Source organism: Gorilla gorilla, chromosome 2 (genome assembly GCF_029281585.2).
Source record: "Gorilla gorilla gorilla isolate KB3781 chromosome 2, NHGRI_mGorGor1-v2.1_pri, whole genome shotgun sequence".
NCBI lineage: Eukaryota > Metazoa > Chordata > Mammalia > Primates > Hominidae > Gorilla > Gorilla gorilla.
In genome coordinates this window covers 60,225,125-60,249,395 of record NC_086017.1, presented here as the reverse complement: position 1 = coordinate 60,249,395, position 24,271 = coordinate 60,225,125, and the positions used below count along the sequence as shown (strand labels likewise).

Below are 24,271 nucleotides of genomic sequence, written 5' to 3'. Positions count from 1 at the left end.
GTGAAAGCTGTATGACTATTTGCAGGGGAGGTGGCTGTAGAGAAGACGAGTGTCTGAGGGTGTAGGGCACTTGGAGTAGACGTTGTTTGCTGAGCTTGTCAAGGCCCAAGACCCTCTGCCTGACTTTAAGGCAAAAGTAGTTGGACCCAACGGTCCCCTCTGTAAACAGAGGTGTCACAGCAGCACAGTGTCTAGACTGCTGGCTGATTCAGAGGACCCAAGATCCAGTCTTCCTCTCTTAGGCCTGTGGGCTTGGTGGGTTTCCTGGGGCAAGTGAGAGGTACCCAATGACACCAGGAGGTGAGAAGGCTGGAAAGGATCCCTGTGCAGGATCCACAGTGCCAGGCTGGCCTGGGAGAGCCGCAGGAGGGCACAGGGCCCGAGACGGAGCGGGGTGGGCTCAAGCAGGTGTGCTTCCCCTTGGCTGAGCTCCGTGGCTCCCAGAGAAGTTGCTAAAATTAAAGCTGGAATCTGAAATTCAAATGAAGAGCGAACCTTTAATTAGACCCTGAATCTAATTCCTTACCCCCCTCAGCAGCGGGCTGTAATTTTAGCAATCAGTGCATTAAATATAAACCAGGAGACTGCAGTTGCCCGCCATACAAAGCCCCTGGGCTGGGGGTTGGCACTGAGGGGCTCCTTGGACAGCCTGGTGCCCAGCCACTACTAGGATGCTCTGAACCTACCTCCAGCAGCCTCAACTGTATCCGGGGCCCCAACCCCTCACTCTAAATCATTGACTCCTTGCCCGTAGCCCCTTGGACTTCTGTTGGGGGGCTAGAGATTGCCCGACAAGAGAGCTTTTCACTCTGGGGCCTGGCTAGACTAGGGTCAGCTAGGCCAAACGCCTGGTATAAATGACAGCACGCACACATTTTCCAACTCCCCTGCTTGTTGTGTTGTTTTGTTTTTTTAACCTTTGCCAGAGGTACAGTTAGAGATCTTTCTAGACCATTTACTTTTAAATTACCAGCCAGAAGGTGGGGGTGGGGGAAAGAAAAGGAAGGAAGAAGTTCGCCAGCTGATAGCTTATCAGAACAGAATCCAAATGTCACATTAGTTGGGAAAGTTGGGAAATTAAATTTTCTAGTGCCCTTCATCTGCCGCTGACATTTCGGGGGCTTTCTTCTCCCCCGCCACCCCCTCCTCTGAGCGGAACGTGAGTGGCGCACGCCTCACAGGAGGCGGCTTCCACTCTGGCCTCCATGCTCCGAGGCTGCCTGCCCTGGCTCTACCCAGCACCCGAGGGCTTCTAGGGTGTGCCAGGGGTGGGCAGATGGGTGGCACACTGCGGAAGGGCAGTGGGAGGACAGCAGACAGCTTGGATTCTGCTGTACAAAATCCACCCTCAAAGAGATGAAAAGAGTGTCTGCCACAGGCCCTTCAGAGCCGTGCCCCTGTGGTGTGGAGAGCGCATCTGGCTGGGTGGAGAGGCACGGTCGCCCTTTCCCCAGACAAGACACAGCTTGGTCAAATGCCTAGAGGCAGAAACACAGGGGAGGGGCATGCCCAGGTCATAGTGGGCAGTGGGGGTCAGCCCACGTGGACCCATGGGGGAGAATGAATGAGCTAAGCCTGGGCTGAGGGTGGTCACAGAGGCTTTGAGGGGCAGTGAGGGAGCGTATGGGGTGTTCAGCTGCTTATGATCCCTCCTATCAGCCTAGGAAGCCCCCCAGCTTTGCTCTCCACCCTTAGCCTCCTTCTTTCCCTTGCCTCCCCAGTCTGGCTTTTTCCTCTTCGCCTTCACTCTCTACCACCATCTTCCCTCCCCTCCCCCTTGCACACCTGCACCCAAGCCTGCCCCCCTCCCATCGGCTGCAGCATCAACACTAGTCACAGACCCACTCCTGCCAGCCTGTGATGGTGGGCGGGGGCGCACGGCGCATGCCCAGCCTGCCCGGCCGTGAGATGCCATAATTGGCACCTGTCAGGCTGCTGTGGCTCATTTTAGAAAATCAACAGGGGCCCTTTCAGTCCTGCTGCTACCAGGCACCGCAGACCCTCCCTCTGGAGGTCAGCAGGTCTGAATGGTAGCCCCCAGCCCAGCTCTCCCAGGTTAGCCTCCCCAGCTCAGACCCTAGAGCCATCCGGCTGGCAGGGGATAGTGCCCTGCCTTAGATGGGGCTAGGGCCCTCTCCCTGGTCCCAGAGGAACTCCATGAAGGGGCTGGGCAGGACCCAGTGATGGCTGTGGGGGCCCTGAGCTCCTAGGAGGGACTGCTGAGGCCTCCCTGTGATTGCACAAGGCACATCCTTGTAAGCAGAATTCTGGAGCCCGCTCCTTCTGATTGGCTCCATGATTTGCCTCTTTTCCTAATTGGTTTTCAAGAATGTGGAGAAGAGGTTGGTTTCCTTTCGGTTTTAAAATTTGGGTTTAGCAAATGTGGGAATGATGGGTGGGGTGGGCAGGGGGAGATGGGAGTCACAGGCCCCTTGGGTGAGGGGTCCAACCCCATGTCCATCTGTCCCTGAGTCTCTCCATCTGTGTCTCCTACTGCATTAGTCTCTCTTTTTGAGATGCCCCTATCTCCTGGACTCTGGCCCTCCCTGCCCCTACTTGCAGGCCTCTACAACCCAATTCACCATTTTCCAGCCCTGACATTGCTGGGGGGTGCCCTTTCTGCAGGACGACCCTGAGAGTGAGGATGTGGAAAGGGGGTCTAAGGCCAGCACCCTAAGGCTGGACTTCATCGAGGACCCAAACTTCAAGAACAAGGTCAACTATTCATACGCGGCTGTACAGATCCCTACGGACATCTACAAAGGCTGTGAGTGTGCAGAGCAATTGGGACAGCCCATCCCACCTGCTGTGGGGGCAGGCCCACTGCCAGGGCATTCCAGAGTCCCTAGGGACAGAAGGCCAGTGCCATCTACCTCCAGCCTCCTACACCTGAGATTACTCCCGCGCACCTCTCAGATTCACCCACATGTGGGCATCAAGCACTTAACAGGCGGAGCCTCACCCTAACACTCAGCAAGTTGCAAAACACTGAGCCTCTATCCCTGTGCATGCATGGTCTCCTGCCCACGTGTCCACAGGCACCCACACAAATGCACGCACAGAGACCGTTCCCCACATGTTGGACTGAGTGCCCGCCTGCCCCTGAAGCAACTTCTCACCACCCTTCCCCATTCCCTGCCCCCAAGTAGGAGTGGTTGACAAGCTGCAACACATCAGGTGGACACGGGGGGTAGGGGGACAGGGAACCACCCCTCACAGATACCAACCCTATGACACTACCCTCCTTCTCCTGGGCATAGAACCAAGGAGGTAGGGAGTTTTCCTGCCCAGAGCAGCCAGGAGCTGGGGATGTAAGGAAGGGGGATGTGAAAGAGGGTGGTTGACAGTCCAAGCTTCAGGGACAAGGCAGCTTTACACAATGGGGAAACGAGGTCACTATAGCTAGAAGGATTTGAGTCAGACATGAGGAGGAACTTCCTGAAGCTCCTGGGAGGTAAAGGGGGAGGAAACCAAGAGTCAAACACTGGATGGGGAGCTTCAGCAGCAGGATTGAAGGCACTGAGGCCTGTTGTTTCTGACACAGTTCTGTGGGCACCTACGGGGTAGCCTTGGAATCCAAGAAGCCCACTGGGCTGGGACTCAAAAGCCCCAGAGCCACTGCCTCAGCTCCATAATGCAGGGAATTCCCAGGGTCCTCAGGGAGGCCCTCTCCATCTCGGGGTCAGCTAGGCCCTCTGGGCAGCCTCAGGCCAAGGTGGGGAAGGATGCTCCCCCCTGCTCCCCACAGGCTGCCCCCAGGCCACCTGCCCGAGCCAGTCGAGGGGCACTATCACAGGCAGGCACACTAATTAAAACAGGAGCCACACCGCCCTCTCCAGTCACCCCTCGCTACCCACACAAATTGCATTTTATATGTTTTTTATTTACTGTGTCACTTTTAATTAAATCTGTAATCACCTGCCTGAGGGGGCATGGTCCCCTTTCCCAACTCAGCATGATTTGAGAGTATGTGCACGTGGGTACGGGTCTGTGCGCATGGGGCTGAGTAGCAGGCCCTTTCCAGGTGGGGGCAGGGGTGTTTGCACGAGTGTGCCTTGCCGTGTATGGGTAAGCGCGTGTGGGGTCACAGGTACCTGCGTGGACAGCCCACGCAGAGCAGGGGTCTCCTCTTGGCCCTTGACCTGGACCAGGGACACCCCTCTGCTCTAAGCCTGTCATTGTGCAGATGGGAAAACCAAGGCACAGTGAGGGGTGGGACCTGCCGGGCAGACTCTCTCAGGGCAAACAGTTCTGTGTGAAACTCTGGAGGGCCTGGCTTTATTTTTTCCTTAGAGAGAAAAATAGAAATTGTTCAACTCACTAAGTTTCTAAATTAGGAACAGAACCATAATATACTGTTCAATAAGCAGAGCCAATGCTTGAAATGTGTTTTGTTTTCACATTATGGTCAGTTACGGGAAGCCACAGGAACAGACAGCGAAGGGAGTGGGAGCAGGGGGCAGGGATCAGGCAGCGGACGCAGCAGAGGCTCCACGCTCCAGAGGGGCCGCCTGAGGGAGAGTGCCCCGGAGTGTGTCAGTGCCCCAGGGCCGGAGCAGAGGCTAGAGAACTGTAAATCATGCTTTCTACCTTTGTCTGCCTGCTGCAGGTGGTCTCTGGTGCTCACTTGAGGTAGATTTTTGATGGGGATCCCTGTACGGGGTGACGGTGGCTGGGCTCCACATGGGAAGAAAGAGGGTGGAGGTCCCTGAAGGAGGAAGGAGGCACAGAGGCCTGGCAGAAGAGCTGTGTCCCACTCCTGCTGTTTTGTCCTAGTGTCCAGGGACAGGGTCACTGCACACATAAGAACATGTGTCACACACACACATCAGGCCGCCCCGAGTTGGGGGTCGAGGGTACTGCTCAAACCATCCTGGATCTCTGCCCACGTTGAAGGGTCCGCAGGATGGAGTCCATTCTCTGAGAGGAGCCTTGTTTGTGTGTGTGTGTGTGTGTGTGTGTGTGTGTGTGTGTGTGTGTAGGGATAGATCTGGACAGGGGATCACACACGTGCAACTACAAGGGTTGGGAGGAAGGGAGAATGGGGTAACTGATGGTAGGGGGTTGTGAGCAGGACCCATGAGTGTCCCCTGTAGGTGCAGAGTGGTGTGCAGGCATGAGCGTGTGTGCCCTTGTGCCCATGGTGGCAGCTGGGTTGCTAGGCAGGTTGGTTCCATCTGACTGGAAACACACAGGTTAGACACAGGTATACCTTTTGGGGGGTGGGGGGTGCAGTGTGCGCATGTATGTACAAGTACACTTGCCTGTGTTGGAGCAGGATCTGGCATGCCCCTGCCCCTCCAAGAGCCCCCGCCCCCACCCCTGCTTGCTTCTGGCCCCAGTTGATTAATCATGGAGCTGAGTGGCTTCCAGCTTATCAGGTACCTTAATAGCTGAATAATTCCAGCCCCATCAGCGGGCCCTTAATTGCTTTCTTGTGGCTGCAGCCTGGAGTGCATGCTGAATGGGTGAGCTCCTGGAGGACCAGTGCTAACTCCAGGCAGCATGCTGGACTGAGGGCTCCCAGCTCCCAGCACCCTGCCACCTGGGCAGCCCCTCTCCAGAGGCTACCAGCCACAGCTGCCCTGCCTGCTCATGTGGGGCCTGGAGGAAGAGTAGGCTGAACTGTTCCTTTCACAGCTTGGGAGGGGTGAGGATCAGAAAGTCTTCCTGGAGGAGCTGGGGCAGCCCCAGCTGGGCCCTAGGAAATAGGGAGGGCCTGGATAGGCCGAGAACAGTTGGGGGATTCTAAGTGGGGGCACAGGCATGAGTGTCGTGGTGGTGGGTTCGACAGGACACAGCCCAGGTGCTCCCCACCCCAGCTCCCCGCTTCCCCCCAGCCACTGTCATCCTCAATGAGCTCAACTGGACAGAGGCCCTGGAGAATGTGTTCATGGAAAACCGCAGACAAGACCCCACACTGCTGTGGCAGGTCTTCGGCAGCGCCACAGGAGTCACTCGCTACTACCCGGGTAGGTACCAGCCCCTGTCCCCTGTCTACCCAGCACCTCGCCTTTCTCCATCTACCAGCCCACCCATCCTGGGGGCATGGGGCGGGGTAGCTTCTCTGTAGTCTGTGGCAGCCCAGTCGCCTCTGCAAGGTCTGCCTACCCAGGCCAGCCCTTTCCTGCCGGTCCCCCTCACCTTCTCTCCTCCCTCAGCCACCCCGTGGCGAGCCCCCAAGAAGATCGACCTGTACGATGTCCGAAGGAGACCCTGGTGAGCGAGCAAGAAGGGGCTGGGGAGGGACACCCCCTCAGCTCCCCACCTTTCCTGCCTGCTCCCCTCCCTCCCCATTTCCAAGCCTCCTAGCAGGGCGCAGCCAGCTGTATCCAATTTTCATTTCACACATGGTTGCCACTGGAAAATGGATCCCATCACCCAGGCAGGCCTCCCAGCTGCCATGCCCCCCGTCCACTGCCCAGCACCCCCACCCACTCAGGACTGAGAGATTGGAAGGGAGATTGGACCAGAAGGGGTCCCCAAAGGCAGATGTAGCCTCTGTAGGGTTGGCCAGTCCCTGCCCCACCCGTCTGAGCCCCAGATATCCCTCCCCTCTGTTCTGCCCCTCCGGCAGCTCCCTGTGACTCTCCTTCCCTGCCACCTGCACCATCCCATACACAGCTAGACTCTGCCCTCGGGGCCCCAACCTGAGGCAGAGGACACAACAAGCCACTGAAGCCAGGGAATGTGGCTCCTGCCCCCTCTGGGGATCACCTGCTCATATACCCCCTGGGACTTTTTCCTTGCTGAGGAACCAGACCATTCATGTCATGGGCAAGGACTGTGTCTGTTTCGTTAAATGTGGTATCATCGGTGCCTAGAACCCTGCCTGACCCACACAGTGCATGCTCAAGAGAAATGTATTGAATCAATATGTATGTGAAGGAAGGAAGGACCCACAAGGTCCTGGTGGGTCTTACCCTAACAGAGGCATCTCCTGGGCAGGTATATCCAGGGGGCCTCGTCACCCAAAGACATGGTCATCATCGTGGATGTGTGAGTGAGCAGTGCTGGCAAGTGGGGCTGGGGCAGGGACGGGCAATGGGCTAGACTCTGCTGCCCTGAACATCATGGGGGATGGGCAGGAGAACACGTGAGGTTCCCCTGGCTCCTCCACGTCCCCTGCCTGACCTCTCCAGGAGTGGCAGTGTGAGCGGCCTGACCCTGAAGCTGATGAAGACATCTGTCTGCGAGATGCTGGACACGCTGTCTGATGATGACTATGTGAATGTGGCCTCGGTGAGTGCCAAGGTGGCAGACGGGGCAAAATGGGTCACCCCATCTGCCCTGCTCCTGTGACCACCACCAGCCCCATGCAATAGCTGCCTACCCCGGCCAGCCTGAGGCCACTCACCACCCTACTGTTCCTGCAGTTCAACGAGAAGGCACAACCTGTGTCATGCTTCACACACCTGGTGCAGGCCAATGTGCGCAACAAGAAGGTGTTCAAGGAAGCTGTGCAGGGCATGGTGGCCAAGGGCACCACAGGCTACAAGGCCGGCTTTGAGTATGCCTTTGACCAGCTGCAGAACGTGAGCCCCATGGGTGGGCAAGTGGGCGGCTGGGGGAGTACAGGGCCCAGGCTTGGTGACACCCAGGAAATCAAGACGGATGGCCTTGTTAGCACCAAACAGGCAGCTTGGACAGATAGCTCCATCTGCTGTGGGGGAGGAGGGCCAGAGGTCCAGGCCCACTGCAGGAGGGAGGCCCTGCCCCTGGACCAGGGAGGGCTGAGAGCTGCCTGCCTCCGCCTCACTCCCCTCAGTCCAACATCACACGGGCCAACTGCAACAAGATGATCATGATGTTCACGGATGGTGGCGAGGACCGCGTGCAGGACGTCTTTGAGAAGTACAATTGGCCAAACCGGACGGTGAGGCTCAACCGAGGCAGGGGCTGCCCTGACCTGGGCCCAGTACAGAAGAGGGCTGTCCCCTGGTGGCCACAGCAGTAACCTCAAACCCCCCACAGGTGCGCGTGTTTACGTTCTCCGTGGGGCAGCATAACTATGACGTCACACCACTGCAGTGGATGGCCTGTGCCAACAAAGGTACCTCCCCTGCGCATCACTGTCAGGGGCCTGCCTGCCATTTCTTTTTGTCGATTGTGTATGTTCAACTGGCCATCCATATGTCCAGCTGTGTGTTCACCCGCTGCAAGACAGTGCCTCCTCCCATCCACGAGGCTGTCCTTCACTCTATCTGGGGGCTAACGGGTCCACCTAACTGAGCCTCTTTTTGCCCGTCTGTCTGTCTGTCCATTGTCCAACCGTCCCCAGCTTGTCTACTCCTGCGTCTGTTTGCTGATCCGTCCATCTCTCTGTGCACTTGGGCCTGGCTGCCGGGTGGACTTTGAATGGCATTGCACCCTAAAATGAGGGACCTCAGACCTCAGGCTCCTCCCTCCCCATCTCTGCCCCCTGCTCTGCTTCCTGATACTGCTGCACTAACTCCCTCTCTATAGCACCGCCCTTGGCAGGGCAGAGGCCGGGAGCACTAGAGGGAGAGGACCCCAAAAAGAGAGGAGCCCGAGAGGCGAGGCAGGGCTGCAGACACACCCCAGGGGCAGGGCCCTCTGCACATGGGTCCTGCAGTGCCAGCCAGGCCCACCTCTGCCTCTCCTTCCTTCACAGGCTACTATTTTGAGATCCCTTCCATCGGAGCCATCCGCATCAACACACAGGTGAGACTTGGGGAGGCCCCTCCTCCCAGCCCCTGGCTTCCCTGCAGGGATGCTGTGTGCCATGGGCTGCTGTGGGCCAAGGGCGCCCCCTCACGGTGGCTGGGGCACAATCCCAATGCCTGGGGAGACAGAACAGGCAGTGCCTGGGAAAGGCACTCATTACCCCCACCACTATCCCCTCCCCAGGAATATCTAGATGTGTTGGGCAGACCCATGGTGCTGGCAGGCAAGGAGGCCAAGCAGGTGCAGTGGACCAATGTGTATGAGGATGCACTGGTAAGGCCTCTGGACAAGGAAGGGGTGGGGCTGGCACCCTTCCCCCAGAGATGTGCCCACAGGGTCAAGACCCTGGAGGGCCCCCTTATGGGGTAAACCAAGCACAGGAGAAAGAGGTGGCCTGCACCTCAGCCACTGCTCTGAACACTCAGGGTGGGGTCAGTGCTGGCCACAGGTGACTCCATCATCTTCCTCTCCCTTCAGGGACTGGGGTTGGTGGTAACAGGGACCCTCCCTGTTTTCAACCTGACACAGGATGGCCCTGGGGAAAAGAAGGTGAGGAAAGGGGAGGGTTGGGGCTATGGGTGTGCCTGGGGAGGAATGGGCATGCCCACAGCAGGTCTGAGGGTGGAAGAGGGGCAGGGCAGGCCTGCACACTGCCTGTGAGAGCAGCTTGAGGCCTTGTGGAGGGTGGTTCCCCATGGAATTGAGCTCACTGAGGAGCCCCCCATGCTTCTGCTCCCAGAACCAGCTGATCCTGGGCGTGATGGGCATTGACGTGGCTCTGAATGACATCAAGAGGCTGACCCCCAACTACACGGTGAGCATCCCCCTGCCCATCCGCGTACCCTGCCTCCCATGTGGACACAGGCAGGCTCAGCAGAGAAGACTGATGGGTATTACAGTGCCTCCATGGAGACCTCTGAGTTCAGGGGGTCGGGGAAGGCTTCCCCAGGAGGTGACCTTGGGTCTAGAACAAGGTGACCTTGGGTTGGCAAACTTTCTGTAAAGGGCCAGACTGAATATTTTAGGCTTTGCAGACCTACATACCCATCTCTTACTCGGTTGCACTGTTGTATTGTGAAAGCAGCACAATACAACAAAAAACACAATACACAATACAAACAAAACATAAACAATGGGCATGGCTATGTTCCAATTTTATTTGTGGATACTGATACTTGAATTTCAGATAATTTTCACATGTCACAAAATAGAATTCTTCCTTTGATGTTTTTTCCAACCATTTAAAAACATAAAACCATTCTTAGCTCATGGCCACATAGTAATGGGCAGCAGGCCAGACTTGGCCCATGCGCTTAGGCAGGAGTGTCCCAGGCAGAAAGGAAAGGAGGGGATGGTGTACATTGGAGGCAAAGGGAATTCTCTGGCCAAGGGCCCAAAGGTGAAAAACAATCATAAACCAGGGTAGGGGCAAGAAGGCATTGTGGCTGGCCCAGCGCCTGCGGTCAGGGAGTCTGCGTCTTGGCCTGTGGAAGGGGGAGAGGTGTGGTATGTACAACAGCATCATTAAGCCTGAGCCCCCTGAAGCCTCTGCTTGGCCCTGAGTGGGCAGGGGCTGTGGCAGTTGGCCTCCAGGTACAGTAAGAAACTGACTGGGGGAGGTAAGGGCTAGGTCCAGGTCCCACTTACTCCTACTTCCCTTCCACCTGGAAGGGAAGCCCCAGGTAGGATTCCCAAGGGTCCACTCGTCCCGCTGCTCTCTCTTGACGTGGGGACAAGGAGGAGGCACAAATCAGGGGCAGTAGTGGCTGGAGGAGGGCCACAGGGGTACAGAAGCAACAGACCTGTGGGGCCGGTGGTGGCAGAGAGGTCAGGACAACTGACAGCTCATGAGAACCAGGGGGAGAGGATGAGGACTGCAGAGCAGCAGCCCACACGCCGGTTAGCCTTGGCAAGGGCTGGTGCACAAGGGGCAACCCGCCTGCGGGCCTGGCTGGAGAGACAGGCTTAGGGCCACGTGGCATGGGGGGGCCCTTAGCCCAAGGCAGGCAAACAGAATCTCTCGGTGTGGTGGGAGGCCAAATAGGGAAGAACTCCGGAGCCCAGGGAACCCCAGCCCATCCCTCCAGACCCTGAGCCCCCAATCTGTGCCTCCAGCTTGGAGCCAACGGCTATGTGTTTGCCATTGACCTGAACGGCTACGTGTTGCTGCACCCCAATCTCAAGCCCCAGGTGAGCCAGACGGGTGGCCTGGAGGGTGGGCAAACCTTCCACAATGGGGACTTCTGACTTCCCACCCCACCTCCATCAGACCACCAACTTCCGGGAGCCTGTGACTCTGGACTTCCTGGATGCGGAGCTAGAGGATGAGAACAAGGAAGAGGTAAGGAGAGGAGGAGAACAGGGGTGGGGGACAGAGCAGAGGAGTGTAGGGGCCCTGCCCCTCACATCTCTGGCCCTTCCAGATCCGTCGGAGCATGATTGATGGCAACAAGGGCCACAAGCAGATCAGAACGTTGGTCAAGTCCCTGGATGAGGTAAGGAGGCAGGGCTGGGGGCCACGGAGTCAGGGTGGGCACCCTTCTACCCCACCGCCCCCTGCCTGCTAGCCCAAGTACCTGACCCAGCCTCCTCTCCCAGAGGTACATAGATGAGGTGACACGGAACTACACCTGGGTGCCTATAAGGAGCACTAACTACAGGTATGTGAGGCCAGGGCTGGGCGGGCAGAGAGGGTGGGGTGGCCCCAGAGTCTGAGCCCAGCTGTCCCCTCCCTCTCCCACTGTGACCACCATCCCAGTGGGGCACCAGTGGCCAGGGCTGCTCACTACTCACCCTGAGATGCTTAGTCTGCCAAGAGACTCCCTGGCCTTTAAGGAACAAGCAGCAGGTCTGAGAGCACAGGACGGTCATCCAAAGTCTCCTCATCACTACGGCCATCTGCACCCAGGATACTGCCCTTGGCATGCTGTCAGCCTGCCTCACAGTCTCAGGGCGGAGCAGGTCCCTTGTGTGTCAGGCTGGGTCGGTGCAGGCTGACCTCTGCCTGCCCCACACAGCTAGTCCATCCTGAAATGCCGGGGCATCCTCACAGCCCATGCCAGCCCACAACTGCCACCCCCTGCCCCCACCATATCTGCGCCAGCCCTGCTTTCCGCTGGCTTTGAGTATCTGGGGGCTGGTGACCCCACTCCCACGGCAGCACTGGCATTGCAGCCAGCTCACGGCAGCGTCTGCCCCTTGTGGGTCAGAGGGAGGTTGGCTGGGCAGGGGGCTGTTGTGAGAGGCTGCTGGGAGGGGAGATGGTGTGGGGATTTGCTTTGGGGCTGGTTGCCCGGTGGCCCCCAGGAGAGTTTGAGAAGTGGAGAGCCTCCAGGGTGCCGGCCCCTAGACCATGAACCTCCTGCAGCTAAGCGGGGAGAGGGGTCCCTGGTGGTGGGAGGAGGGGATGCCGCAGCTGGGGCCTCTGCCCAGCTCCAAGGCCATGGGGAGGGGGTGCCAGTGTGGCCCACCTCCCCCCAGCCGTGACCCGAGCTTCTCCCCCCTCAGCCTGGGGCTGGTGCTCCCACCCTACAGCACCTTCTACCTCCAAGCCAATCTCAGTGACCAGATCCTGCAGGTCAAGTGTAAGTGGCCCGGCCCCTGCCTGCACCCTGCACCCTGCCTCTGCCCCGCACCCTGGCCGGCCCCAGGCAGCATAGCCAGTGCCGCTTGCCGGCGAGGCAGTCCCTCCTGCCCAGTCTGCCCACCCTCAGGTGCCCGCAGGCTGGGGCACCTCAAAAGTCTGTGGAAATCTGCATGCTTGCCTTTTCTCAGATTCGGTTCCAGACCATTCTTTCATGGTTTCTGTTGAGGTTGCTGTTTTTGGTTTCTCCTACTCCGTGTCTTCCCTCCTTAGCCTGCCTGCCCCACACACTCCTGGGGGCTGCATTCTTGGAAGACACCCCCTCCCCTTACCTTCCCCCTCCCCTCCCCACCCACCTCCACTCCCCTCCCCCCCCTCCCCTCCCCTCCCCCCTCCTCCTCCCCCTACCCTCCCCTTTCTCCTCCCCCTCCTCCTGTCCCTCTCCTCTCCCCTTTCCCCTCCCCTTCCCTTTCCCCTTTTCCTTCCCCCTCCCCTTCCCCCCACCCTCACCATCCCCCCTCCCCTCACCTTCCCCCCTCCCCTTACCTTCCCCCCTCCCCTTTCCTCCCTCCACCTCCTCTCCCTTCCCTTCACCTATTCCCCCTCCCCTCAATTCCTTCCTCCTTCCCCTTACCTCCTCCCCAATCCCACCTCCCCTCTCCTCCTCCCCCTCCCCTCCTCCCTCTCCCTTCCTCCCCTTCTCCTCCCCCTCTTTCCCCTCCCCTCCCTTCCTCTCCCTCCAGTCCTTCCCCTCCCCTCCTCCCCCCTCCCCTCCTCCCCCCTCCCCTCCCCCCTTTTCCCTTCCCCTCCCCTTTCTCCCTCCCCTCCCCTCTTTCCTCTCTCTTCCTGTTCAGCTCTCTACCCCTGTGGTGCCCCCTTCCCATGGTGCCTCTCTCTCTCTCTGCCCCCTCCTCTCCATTCTTTCCTCATCCATCCTCACCCAGTTCCCACTTACCCTCTCATCCTTCTCCTCTCACTTCCTACCTCTCTCCCCTCTGCATCCAACCTCCCTCCCTTATGCACTGTCCTCTCTTCTTCCCTCTCTCCCTCCTTCTCTTCTCCCTGCATCTCCTCTATCTCCCTCTTTCTCCTGCTCACCTCCTCCATCTCTCTCTCTCATTCTCCCTCCCTCCCGCTCTCCCCACCCCAGCACCCCCCACTCCTTCAGTCCCACTCCCCACATTCCCTCCGCTCTGCCCCCTGGCTCCCTCCTCACCTTCTTTCTTCCCTCCTTCATTCCCCATCCCCATCCTCCCTCCCCCTCCCTGCTTTCTCCCTGGCCCCCCTCCTTCCTCCCCTGCCTCTCCCACTCCTCTGCCTGTGGCTCACCCCTGCATGCCCTGCTCATCCTGGGCCTCTCCTGAGAGAGTCTCTAGAGCCTGTGGCCCTGCCTGCCCACCACGCCCGAGGTCACTGGGAGGGAGGCTGGGGCTCCGGCCCCACCGGGCACCCCCCACCTGCCTGGCCGACTGGGGGCTCATCTCCTTTGAGTTTTCTCGCTCTCTCTTTCTCTCTCATGTCGTTTTTTGCAAGAAGTTTCCTTTCGGTATGATGATGAGACACAATATTTTCATTCAAACAGCCATTGAATAAAATATTGTTTGTGCCCCTCCCCTTTCCCTCCCCCTTTTCGTTTGTTTTTGTGTTTGTGTTGTTTTTGTTTTCCTCGCTTTCTCTCTTGGTGGACTGTCCCAGTGCCAATCAGCAAACTGAAGGGCAAGTATATTCAGAACCAGTGCACCCTCCTCTTCCCACCCCTCCCACCCTCACGCCCCTGCTTGCCCCCCTCCCTGCCCAGGACCAGCCAAACCCCTGCTCTCCAGGGCCCCCTCCCAGCTTCCCCTTGGCTCCTCTAGTTCTTGCCTTTCCTCTGATTCCTAAGCCCCTATGAGAGCCAGTGGCCTGTGCCCCTGGCCCTGCCTGCAGGGTGTTCTCCGGCGTGTTCTCAGGGTCCACAACCCTTTCCTTGGACCCCTCACTCTCTCTGGGAAGGCCCCTGCCTCCCCCACCTTCTCTGTCCCTCTAAGACAACTCAACAGTAGGGACAGCCTGGATGATTCTTCACCACCTCCCACTCAGCAGAGCTGGAGGCCTGAGATGCAGGGAGTAGATCAGCCCCTAGTGGGGCTCATGTGAAGCTGTGGGAAGGGGCCAGCCCACAAGGCCTACTCTGAGGTAGCTCTCCCTCCTCTGATCTCTGGCAGTAGCTTCAGAAGCTGGCAGCCCTCCAAGAAGGGAGGCAGAAGGCTCAGAAGCCTCACGCCCTGATGCTGGGGCCAAAGGGCAGCATAGGGCAGGCCCCAGCCATTGAAGAGCAGGGCTGACCCGCGCCTCCTGGGCACTGACACAGGTGCTGATGTCCCCGTGTCCCGCCGGCCCGCTGCTCCCAGAGGCTTTGTTGAGCCCCGGGGTGGCTTGGCAGTATGGAAAAGGTGTTTCCCTGGGGAAATAAAGCCAGATTTGGGGACCAGGGGCCTGGACAGGGATGGAATGGGATCTGTTTAGACCCCAAGAGCCAGCAAAGGTGTTTGGAGGAAATCAGGCTGGGTATGAAAGGAAAGGTTCTGGCACGCTGGGGTGCCTAAGCCAAGGAGACTTCTGGAAGAATGGGTAGTGAACCCCTAGACCCTGGCAGAGAGTAAGGGGAGTGAGAGAGGACAGCATTACAAAGGTCTCAGAGAGCCACCTCTCCCAGGGAATCCCTGGGCAGATGGGGCATGGAGAGCCACAAGAGGATGTCCCCATGACCTGGAAGCAGGGGCACCCAAGAAGCCCTAGGGGCCCTGTCCAGCCTAGTCCAGCAAAGGGGATAAAGGGATCAGAGCCACCTCCAGTGGCCAGGGCGGGGGTGGGGGACGTGCCCTACTCCCACTGGCTTGAGTTGTCTTTTTCTCCCCACCCCCCCACATCCCAGCCAGTGACCCCAGAAATGCAGGGCCCTAGTAACAATGACAACATAGCATAGTCTCCTTCCCTGCTCCTTCGCCCTCCTTTTTCTTTTTCCTCCTTCTCCTCTTCCCCCCAACCCCTTCCCCATCGGCTTGTGTCCAAACCCTGCCTCACAGTCCTATCAGAAAGGAACAGTCCAACCAGTGACTGCCCAGCCCCTCCAAGCACCCCAAGTGCCCCATTCCCCAGAATCTTGCAGTGCATTGTGGGAGTATTTGGTATCAGGGACAATCTGTCTTCTATACAATTAAAGCCCTGGGAGCAAAAGAGAGCTCAGAAGTGGAGACAGGCTAAGAAGGTGGACCACCCACAGTGAGACAGACCAAGAGCAGAGGGACCCCTCCCAGGTGCAGACCAGCAAGGTGGCCAGTCCAGCTGGGCAGGGAGAGGCCACAGAGGAGCCCCAGCGGCCACATCCTCAGGTTCACTCTCAAACCCATACAGAGATACTCACACTTAGGCACACACACACACACATGCATGCATGCTCACTCACCCACACATGCACAGCTCATAAGCCCAGGGCACAGGCCCAACTGGGGATGCCTCAACAGCAGCCCTATGCCCTCTCTGGAGCCCTAGCATCCCCCATGGCTGCCTGGAGCCCAGACAGGTTTTAGGAAGGGTGGAGACCCAGCCCGTCTCCACGCCCTTAGCCAAGGGAAGCAAGTACACAGTTTCCAGCAGCACCCCTGTCCTCCTTCCAGCTCCTCAGACTTTCTTCCCACACTGTGGGAACAGTCCTTGGCACTTTGAGGGTCTCCCTTCACCTCCTAGCCCAGGGAGGACCACCAGCCCCCACAATGCACTGCAGTGAACCGTCAGCTGCCCCCACCCGTCTCTGGTTGGACTGTTTGTGCCCGTGAGAAACCCCCTCGGTTTGGCCATGTTGATGCCTGACACAGAACAAAAGCAAGACCTACCAAAACGCAAACAGCTGCGGCAAAGAAAGAGAGAGAAAAATCCGCAGCCAAAAGCCAATTCCCTTCCTCAAAGTCTCTTTGGAGGCAAAGGAAGCTCAGCATGTGGTTTTTTCCATTATGGATGTGATAAGAGCGAGACTGGCGCCTCCCCCAGACCATGCATATATATAGCAGTGTGTGTATATATATATGTGTGTGTGTGTGTCCGTGTATATGTGCTATACAGCCGTATGGAAGCATATACAGCCACGCCAAGGGACTCACTGCCGACAGAGGACCAGGCCCGGGCAACATATTGGCTATAACTGCCCTCCTCCTGCGATGCTGTAGTCTCCACAGGCCCTCCACCCTCCCTGCCCGTCCCTTCTCTCTGGCTCCTGGACGTGGAAATGGCGGGTTTCCTCTTTGCTGGTGTCTCCCCCTCCCTCCAGCCCCCCTCTCCCCTGTCCTTCCAGCCCCGTCAGCTCTGAGCCCCCCGGCCTCCAGCCTCCCCAGCCCCCGCCGGATAACCCCCCGTTTCTGTTGCAGATTTTGAGTTCCTGCTCCCCAGCAGCTTTGAGTCTGAAGGACATGTTTTCATTGCTCCCAGGTAGCTTGCGTGTGGCCTTGCTGAGGTGTCCTCCCCTACCCTGACCACCCCGGCCCCACCTCCTGCACTGCTGCCTGGAGCTCTGTGTGTCTGTGTCCTGTGCAGTGTCATCCCCCGGCCCCCACACATCGCCCGGTATGCGCGGCTGTGTGCATACCCAGGCCATGTACCGCACCAGGCAGCAGTGGCCAGCTGCCTCACGGCCCTAGCTCCCACCAGGCCGGGGCAGGAGGGCTCCAGACTCATCTGCTGACTTTCCCTGCCCTCCCAGGCAACCAGGCAGGAGCCCTTTCTGCCCTGGGGTGGCTGGCTGTGGCATGCCCACCCCTCGCCAGGCAGCTGCTGCTCTGGTTTGTGGTGTCCTGCCCATCCTCCCAACCCCGCACCCCATTGTTGTCCTGTGTCAGTCGGTGTTCGTGTGGGTCTGGGGGCCGAGCCAGCCAGAGCCCCTGTCGGCAGTGCCGGGTCTAGGCGTGGTACTTCACTTGCGGGGTGGGGGGAGGAGAGCGGGGGCTTTGAGGAGCTGCTCCAGCAGATGAGGAGACGGGGCCCTGAGCAAGCCCAGGCCTGGACCATCCCGGAGTGCACGCTCAGTGTGCACACACACGTTCTCATGTACACACCGTCTGCCTTTGGCCTATGTCTGGGGAGGCCGGGTCCCCTGGGTGCTGAAGCCCTTCCATGACCCAGGCTTGGGATGAGGGCAGGTGGGTGGATGCAGCTGACAAGAGACCCAGGGGCACTGGAAGGCAGCACACGGGGGCTCTGGACATGCCTCACCTTCGTGTGTGCACATATGTGCATGCACCCAGTTTCTCTGTGACTCTCTCTGTAGATGTGTGTATTTGTGAGTCACCATGTACATATGTAAGAGTCTGAGCATAAATGTGGGGGTGGCTCTGTGTGTTAGTGAATGTGGGAAGGTGTGAAAAGACCTATGTGGCCCACATGACCCTGAGGAAGCTCTCTTGAAGGCAGGGACCCTATTCGTTTTTGTCACCTCTGTTTCTGTGGCTCAGGAGAGCTCAATAAATATGTGGAGGGTGAGTGAATGAAGTACCTCACAAATGTGAATGTGCATACTGTGTGTACAGGAGAGACTGCAAGTGACTTGGTGTATCTCAAGCACAGTCGTGTGGGTGTCACCCTGGGTGTGTCCAGTGTGGCCTCTAGGCACAGAGGTGCAGGCTGTACACTGCACAAAGGCCCTGGGGGCCAAGGAGAGAGTGGGGCCTGAGACCCAGTTCCATGTGCCCTTACCAAGCCATGAGCCCTACCACAGCTTGGGGAAGTGGCACACGTTCAAAAGCCCCACAGTTAGTGCCATATGGGACAATGAAGCGGTCCCTGGTGGCAGAGGTATGAATGAGGGGTCGAGCGAGAAAGAGCTCCACCTATCAGGGTAGAGGGATTGCTTCCAAGACTTCCTAGGCAGCAAGCCCCAAGCAGACCCCCTCACGCCCCACAGCCCCATGTTCTCTGGACCCAGAGCCTGAATGCAGTGAGGGCCTTGAGGGGAGGAGCATTCCAGGCAGAGGGAACAGCCAGTCAGAGGACCCACATGTTCCCACTGACTTCCTGACACCCTCTGTGCTATGATGAAAAAAGCGAGGGTCAGAGAGCGTGAGTGAGTTACCTAAAGGCACACAGCCAGGAAGAGGGAGGGTGAGGTCTTAGGCTGACAAAAAGCCAGTGCTTGTACTTGGGTCCCACCTGGTGCCCATGGGAATGCTCTAGGGCATACACGTGGATGAGCCGGCCGCCAGGCATTTCCTGGGGCCTTTCAGGTGCACTATCTGGGTCCAGCTACACCGGAGAGACGGGAGGCTCTGCGGAGCCATGCCCAGGAGAAAGCAGCTGCCCGAATGGAGGAAGTAGACCCTCATTCTTGTGTCAGCTCTGCCCCGACTCAGACCCCAGCAGCCTGCCAGGCATGTAGCAGCTGCAGCCAGGAAGAACCCATGTGCCCCTCCCTGAGGCCCAGGCTTCTCAGTGAATGGCCAGGTGGGCCTGTTGGGAAGCCTTGACCCCATTGCCCTGCCCAGCCCCCCAAGCCCACTCTTCTTGCCCCTCCCCATCCCTAGAGAGTACTGCAAGGACCTGAATGCCTCAGACAACAACACCGAGTTCCTGAAAAACTTTATTGAGCTCATGGAGAAAGTGACTCCAGACTCCAAGCAGTGTGAGTGCCTGGCAGGGCAGCTGGCTCTGGGCAGTGCCCAGGCAGCATGGGGCCAGCCCAGAGGAACCCAGAGGCCGGGCAGGTGTGGAAATAAGCAGGCACAAGCTAAGGGCTGGGCCTGGGCCAGGGCCAGGTCATGGAGGAGGCTCCTGGTGGAGCCTTGAGGGTGGGGGTGAGGGTGGGCAAGGAGCTGCAAGAAGATGCCCCCACCCCCACCCCTCCCCTCCTGTTCCAGGCAACAACTTCCTTCTGCACAACCTGATCTTGGACACGGGCATCACGCAGCAGCTGGTAGAGCGTGTGTGGAGGGACCAGGATCTCAACACGTAGGCATCACCCAGCCTGTGGGGGCAGAAGGCTAGGATGGGCCCAGAGGCCCTGGCCCTGCCCAGCAGAAGGCAGGCCTGTGACCCCACCCCCCTGCCACCCCCAGGTACAGCCTGCTGGCCGTGTTCGCTGCCACAGACGGTGGCATCACCCGAGTCTTCCCCAACAAGTAAGTGACCTATCCCACTACCCAAACCCTGCCCCTGCCAGGGAACCTGCATCTGTTCTGCCTAGAGGCCTCCTTGCACCTGTGGAGACCACTGTCCCCGACAAGCCACCCCTTACCTACCAGTCTGCCTCTTGGGTGCTCCAGGGCAGCTGAGGACTGGACAGAGAACCCTGAGCCCTTCAATGCCAGCTTCTACCGCCGCAGCCTGGATAACCACGGTTATGTCTTCAAGCCCCCACACCAGGATGGTGAGTGTCCCCGCAGTGTGCCCAGCAGCAGGCAGGGAGCCTCAGCTTTCCTGTCTGCTCAGCCAGAACTGGGCTCTGCTGTCTGAGGCCCCTCTCCAACACAAGGCTGGCTGAGGCCAGGGCAGACGTGAAGAGAGGGATAGACTGTGCCAAACACTGTCCTGAGTGCTGGGTGCTTGGGCTGGAGTCATCCCGGGATTGGACTGCTGGGTTTGTAGGACCCAGCATAGAGTGGTCAGTGTGGCCGCCAGACCCCACTCCTGACTTCCCCGCCCAACCCCCAGCCCTGTTAAGGCCGCTGGAGCTGGAGAATGACACCGTGGGCATCCTCGTCAGCACAGCTGTGGAGCTCAGCCTAGGCAGGCGCACACTGAGGCCAGCAGGTGAATGTTTGGGACAGAGGTGGGGAAACAGGCAATGGACAGGGTACTGCCTGGGCAGGTAGCACTGATGGTCCCTTGCTCTCCCCCAAAGTGGTGGGCGTCAAGCTGGACCTAGAGGCTTGGGCTGAGAAGTTCAAGGTGCTAGCCAGCAACCGTACCCACCAAGACCAGCCTCAGAAGGTATTTGGGCAGGGGCGGGGGCAGTAACCCAGCAGTGCCCTTCCTGGAGTCCCCTGGAACCCCCACCAACCCTCCACTCAGTGGCTCCAACACCTACATGGAGGCAGGGCCAGCCGCAGATGGCCTGGGGAACCGGATGTATGAAAGGTGATGGGAGGGAGGAAAACTGGTGGGTGGCTTACGGTCCTCACTCTCTGCCCAGCAGTGCGGCCCCAACAGCCACTGTGAGATGGACTGCGAGGTTAACAATGAGGTGTGTGTGCCCTGAACCTACCCTGGACCCTAGCTCACCCCACTTCCAGACTTCCTAGTCCCAGCCGCGACTCCCAGCACATCCCTTGGCCTGTGGGTCTCAACATCCCCACCCTGACTTCACAGCCTTCCCGGGACTGGGGGAGTGATGCCCCCCAACTCTGAACCACTGGACTGCCTGCGGTGGAAGGTCCGGGGCCCAGCCCCTCTCCATTTTCCTCCCCATTCCCTTCCTCTTAGGACTTACTCTGTGTCCTCATTGATGATGGAGGATTCCTGGTGCTGTCAAACCAGAACCATCAGTGGGACCAGGTGAGGATCAGGAAGAGAGTGAAAGAAGAGAGTAGGGATTTGAGCCTTCTAGGGGTGTAGCACTGCCAGCCCTGTGACCATGGCTTTCTCCTGACATCCTCAGGTGGGCAGGTTCTTCAGTGAGGTGGATGCCAACCTGATGCTGGCACTCTACAATAACTCCTTCTACACCCGCAAGGAGTCCTATGACTATCAGGCAGCCTGTGCCCCTCAGCCCCCTGGCAACCTGGGTGCTGCACCCCGGGGTGTCTTTGTGGTGAGTCCCCAGAGATGCCTGGACTGGAGATGGGGGGGACTGGGAGACCTGCCCACAGATGACCCCCTACCTCTGACATTTGATAAAGCTGGGGGTGACCTAGGGCGAGGGGCAGCAGTGGCAGTCCACGCCCCTCTCTCCACTGCAGCCCACCGTTGCAGATTTCCTTAACCTGGCCTGGTGGACCTCTGCTGCCGCCTGGTGAGTCCTGAGCGGGAGGTGGGTAGAGAAGGTGCTCCCTGGCCGGGAGGGCTCAGAAGAGAAGTAGGGCACGGCATCGTCCTCTGCTGACCACTTGCACTCGGCTCCCCGTGCGCTGCAGGTCCCTGTTCCAGCAGCTTCTCTACGGCCTCATCTACCACAGCTGGTTCCAAGCAGGTAGGTAGGGTTTTGGAGGCGCCTCCTCAAGTCCGGGTCCCCAATCTGAGCTAAGACGACTCCATGGGGAGGGTGGGGCCTACGACTGAGGGAGGCCGGAGACCTTGCCAGGGTCTGTGGGCGGAGCTGAGGCGCTCTGGGCCCTCGCAGACCCCGCGGAGGCAGAGGGGAGCCCCGAGACGCGCGAGAGCAGCTGCGTCATGAAACAGACCCAGTACTACTTCGGCTCGGTAAACGCCTCCTACAACACCATCATCGACTGCGGAAACTGCTCCAGGTGCTGGCAGTGGGGCGGGACCAGAGGCCAAGGGCGGAGCCTGTGAGCGGGGCGAGACGCTCGGGAGGATGGAAGGGGCGGGGCCTCCGAGCGGCCGGGGGCGGGGCCGCAGGATGGGTGTGGGTCAGGGCGGGGCAAACTCAACGCCCCGCCTTTCCGGGCTGCCCGCAGGCTGTTCCACGCGCAGAGACTGACCAACACCAATCTTCTCTTTGTGGTGGCCGAGAAGCCGCTGTGCAGCCAGTGCGAGGCTGGCCGGCTGCTGCAGAAGGAGACGCACTGTATCCTGCCCCCGCCCTCCCCGCCGCCCGCTCCCCCTCTGCCCCGCGCGCCCCCTCCGTGCCGCCGCCGCCGTCCGCCTCCTTGACTCCCCACCCATGCCCAGCGGACGGCCCGGAGCAGTGTGAGCTAGTGCAGAGACCGCGATACCGGAGAGGCCCGCACATCTGCTTCGACTACAACGCGACAGTGAGGAGGGGGGGCGGTGGACCCGAAATCCCGCGGCCTTGCGCCCGCCCAGGCCGACCAGCTCCTTGTCTCTCCCCGCAGGAAGATACCTCAGACTGTGGCCGCGGGGCCTCCTTCCCGCCGTCGCTGGGCGTCCTGGTCTCCCTGCAACTGCTGCTCCTCCTGGGCCTGCCGCCCCGGCCGCAGCCTCAAGTCCTCGTTCACGCCTCTCGCCGCCTCTGAGCACCCTGCCCCACCCCACCTCCACTCCCACCTCACCCGGCCTCTTCGCCTTTCCCACCCTCCTGCCCCACACTCCCCGCCTTAGAGCCTCGTCCCTCCCTCACTGAAGGACCTGAGCTGGCCGGGCCCTGAGAGTCTGGTCTGCGCCCTGGGATGGGGAGTCCCAAAGCCGGACGCCACAGGTGTTTGGCACCCAAATCACATCTCACCTCCGAACTGTTCAAGTGTCCCCAGACCCTTCTTGCCTGCTGGGCTCCCCCCAGTGGGATGGGACAGGGAGGCCACACGCACTGGTGCCAAAGCCAGGCCTCTGCTGCCGCCCTTCCTGGAGGCTGCCTTTGTTGCGGGGGACCCTGCCTCAGCTGACCCGGCCTCTCTGCCCCACCCAAGCCCAAACTTGGTTTCTGTGAGAATAGTGGAGGAAGGTGAGATGGCCAGTTTGAGGCCTGTGCCTCCCAGCTTAAATCCTAGCAGGAGAGAGGCTCTGGGGCAGCCCCCATGGGCTCCTGCCCCTTTCAGGCCTACAGCCACATCCCCAAGCCCACCAGGTGTCAGGATAGTCACAGTGATATCAGTTTAGACACTACCCCATATACACCTGGAACCTTGAGGATGGAAACTGGACTCACATTCGACATACCCCACTGGGCACACGCACAAACACACACACTATGGGGTGGGGTGGGTGTAGGGGCTTACAAAGCCTTACACAGGGCGAGGGGTTGGTGGGAGGGTTGGCACCTGCACACTCCATCTCCTGCTCACCACCTGCCTCTAATCTGAGCTGCAGCCTGGCTGGTCCTCCCATTTCTAAAGCTGAATGTCAAACAGTGCCAAATGCTGGGGCAGGGGGTGAAGAACCCTCTGTCCCACCCCTAGCCACCAGTGTCCTCCAAGTGCCCCCTCACCTCTCCAGGTGCTCATTGTAACCATTTCTCACTAGTGTCAGGCCCCCAGTGGGACCACATGCCACTGCCTGCACCTTTCGGCAGAGGAACCCCCACCAGACATCACCCTTTGCCTTAGCAGGGGTGACTTTGTCTCTCCTGGCTGGGCCATCCTTCCCCCAATCTCGCCCTTACACACTCAGGCCTGTGCCCACTCCCTATCTCCTTCCCACCCCCACACACACACTCCCTGCTTGCAGGAGGCCCAACTGTCCCTCCCTTGCTGAACACACACACACACACACGCTCTGTGCACACACAGAGGTGGGGACTGGGCACAGCTCTTCACACCATTCATTCTGGTCATTTCCTCCAAAGGCATCCCAGCCTGGGGGCCAGTGGGGAACTGAGGGCAAGGGGATATAGTGATGGGGCTCAGATGGACTGGGAGGAGGGGGGAGGGTGATGCATTAATTAATGGCTTCGTTAATTAATGTCATGTTGCTTGTCGCTTTCTCAGTGTGTGTGTATGGTCCATGCCCACTGCTGGTGCCAGGGTGGGTGTCCATGTGCACCCGGCCTGGATGCCAGCTGTGTCCTTCGGGGGCGTGCGTGTAACTGTAGTGTAGTCAGGTGCTCAATGGAGAATATAAAAATAAACATATACAGAAAAATATATATTTTAAGTTTAAAAAACAGAAAAACAGACAAAACAATCCCCATCAGGTAGCTGTCTAACCCCCAGCTGGGTCTAATCCTTCTCATTACCCACCCGACCTGGCTGCCCCTCACCTTGGGCTGGGGCACTGGGGGGCCATTTCCTTTTCTCTGCCCTTTTTTTGTTGTTCTATTTTGTACAGACAAGTTGGAAAAACAACAGTGACAAAAAAGTCAAGAAACTTTGTAAAATATCATGTGTGTGATTCCTTGTAAAATATTTTCAAATGGTTTATTACAGAAGATCAGTTATTAAATAATGTTCATATTTTCACTTCAAA

At 58.9% G+C, this 24,271-nt stretch overlaps 1 protein-coding gene and 1 long non-coding RNA gene across 6 annotated transcripts in view; one reads left to right on the top strand and one right to left on the bottom strand.

Annotated features, from left to right (window-relative positions):
- The window catches only part of CACNA2D2 (calcium voltage-gated channel auxiliary subunit alpha2delta 2), a 141,471-nt gene extending 117,200 nt beyond the window's left edge, over window positions 1-24,271 (top strand). The window contains exons 6-39 of one of the 4 annotated variants that reach the window (XM_055382495.2): window positions 2,626-2,767; window positions 5,841-5,972; window positions 6,162-6,219; window positions 6,949-6,999; window positions 7,143-7,242; window positions 7,377-7,535; window positions 7,769-7,876; window positions 7,975-8,053; window positions 8,636-8,685; window positions 8,872-8,961; window positions 9,166-9,237; window positions 9,428-9,502; window positions 10,804-10,878; window positions 10,958-11,029; window positions 11,112-11,183; window positions 11,287-11,348; window positions 12,196-12,272; window positions 13,967-13,987; window positions 16,672-16,732; window positions 18,817-18,914; window positions 19,150-19,240; window positions 19,348-19,410; window positions 19,555-19,658; window positions 19,943-20,041; window positions 20,133-20,221; window positions 20,427-20,474; window positions 20,714-20,785; window positions 20,889-21,041; window positions 21,190-21,242; window positions 21,364-21,419; window positions 21,570-21,696; window positions 21,868-21,977; window positions 22,082-22,164; window positions 22,246-24,271. In XM_055382495.2, the coding sequence (XP_055238470.1) occupies window positions 2,626-2,767; window positions 5,841-5,972; window positions 6,162-6,219; window positions 6,949-6,999; window positions 7,143-7,242; window positions 7,377-7,535; window positions 7,769-7,876; window positions 7,975-8,053; window positions 8,636-8,685; window positions 8,872-8,961; window positions 9,166-9,237; window positions 9,428-9,502; window positions 10,804-10,878; window positions 10,958-11,029; window positions 11,112-11,183; window positions 11,287-11,348; window positions 12,196-12,272; window positions 13,967-13,987; window positions 16,672-16,732; window positions 18,817-18,914; window positions 19,150-19,240; window positions 19,348-19,410; window positions 19,555-19,658; window positions 19,943-20,041; window positions 20,133-20,221; window positions 20,427-20,474; window positions 20,714-20,785; window positions 20,889-21,041; window positions 21,190-21,242; window positions 21,364-21,419; window positions 21,570-21,696; window positions 21,868-21,977; window positions 22,082-22,164; window positions 22,246-22,386 (2,943 nt within the window). In that variant the 3' untranslated portion in view covers window positions 22,387-24,271. Of the gene's footprint in view, window positions 1-2,625; window positions 2,768-5,840; window positions 5,973-6,161; window positions 6,220-6,948; window positions 7,000-7,142; window positions 7,243-7,376; window positions 7,536-7,768; window positions 7,877-7,974; window positions 8,054-8,635; window positions 8,686-8,871; window positions 8,962-9,165; window positions 9,238-9,427; window positions 9,503-10,803; window positions 10,879-10,957; window positions 11,030-11,111; window positions 11,184-11,286; window positions 11,349-12,195; window positions 12,273-13,966; window positions 13,988-16,671; window positions 16,733-18,816; window positions 18,915-19,149; window positions 19,241-19,347; window positions 19,411-19,554; window positions 19,659-19,942; window positions 20,042-20,132; window positions 20,222-20,423; window positions 20,475-20,713; window positions 20,786-20,888; window positions 21,042-21,189; window positions 21,243-21,363; window positions 21,420-21,569; window positions 21,697-21,867; window positions 21,978-22,081; window positions 22,165-22,245 lie in introns of all 4 variants that reach the window. The other 3 variants (XM_055382494.2, XM_055382497.2, XM_055382496.2) reach the window with 3 other exon arrangements.
- On the bottom strand, window positions 18,855-21,237 carry LOC129532572 (uncharacterized). 2 transcript variants are annotated; one of them, XR_008678336.2, is made up of 3 exons: window positions 21,112-21,237; window positions 19,531-20,755; window positions 18,855-19,256 (listed from the first exon to the last, which is right to left on the bottom strand). It is a non-coding gene; the product is annotated as an uncharacterized lncRNA (long non-coding RNA). The 2 variants fall into 2 exon arrangements; XR_008678337.2 differs by having other exon boundaries at window positions 20,721-20,755.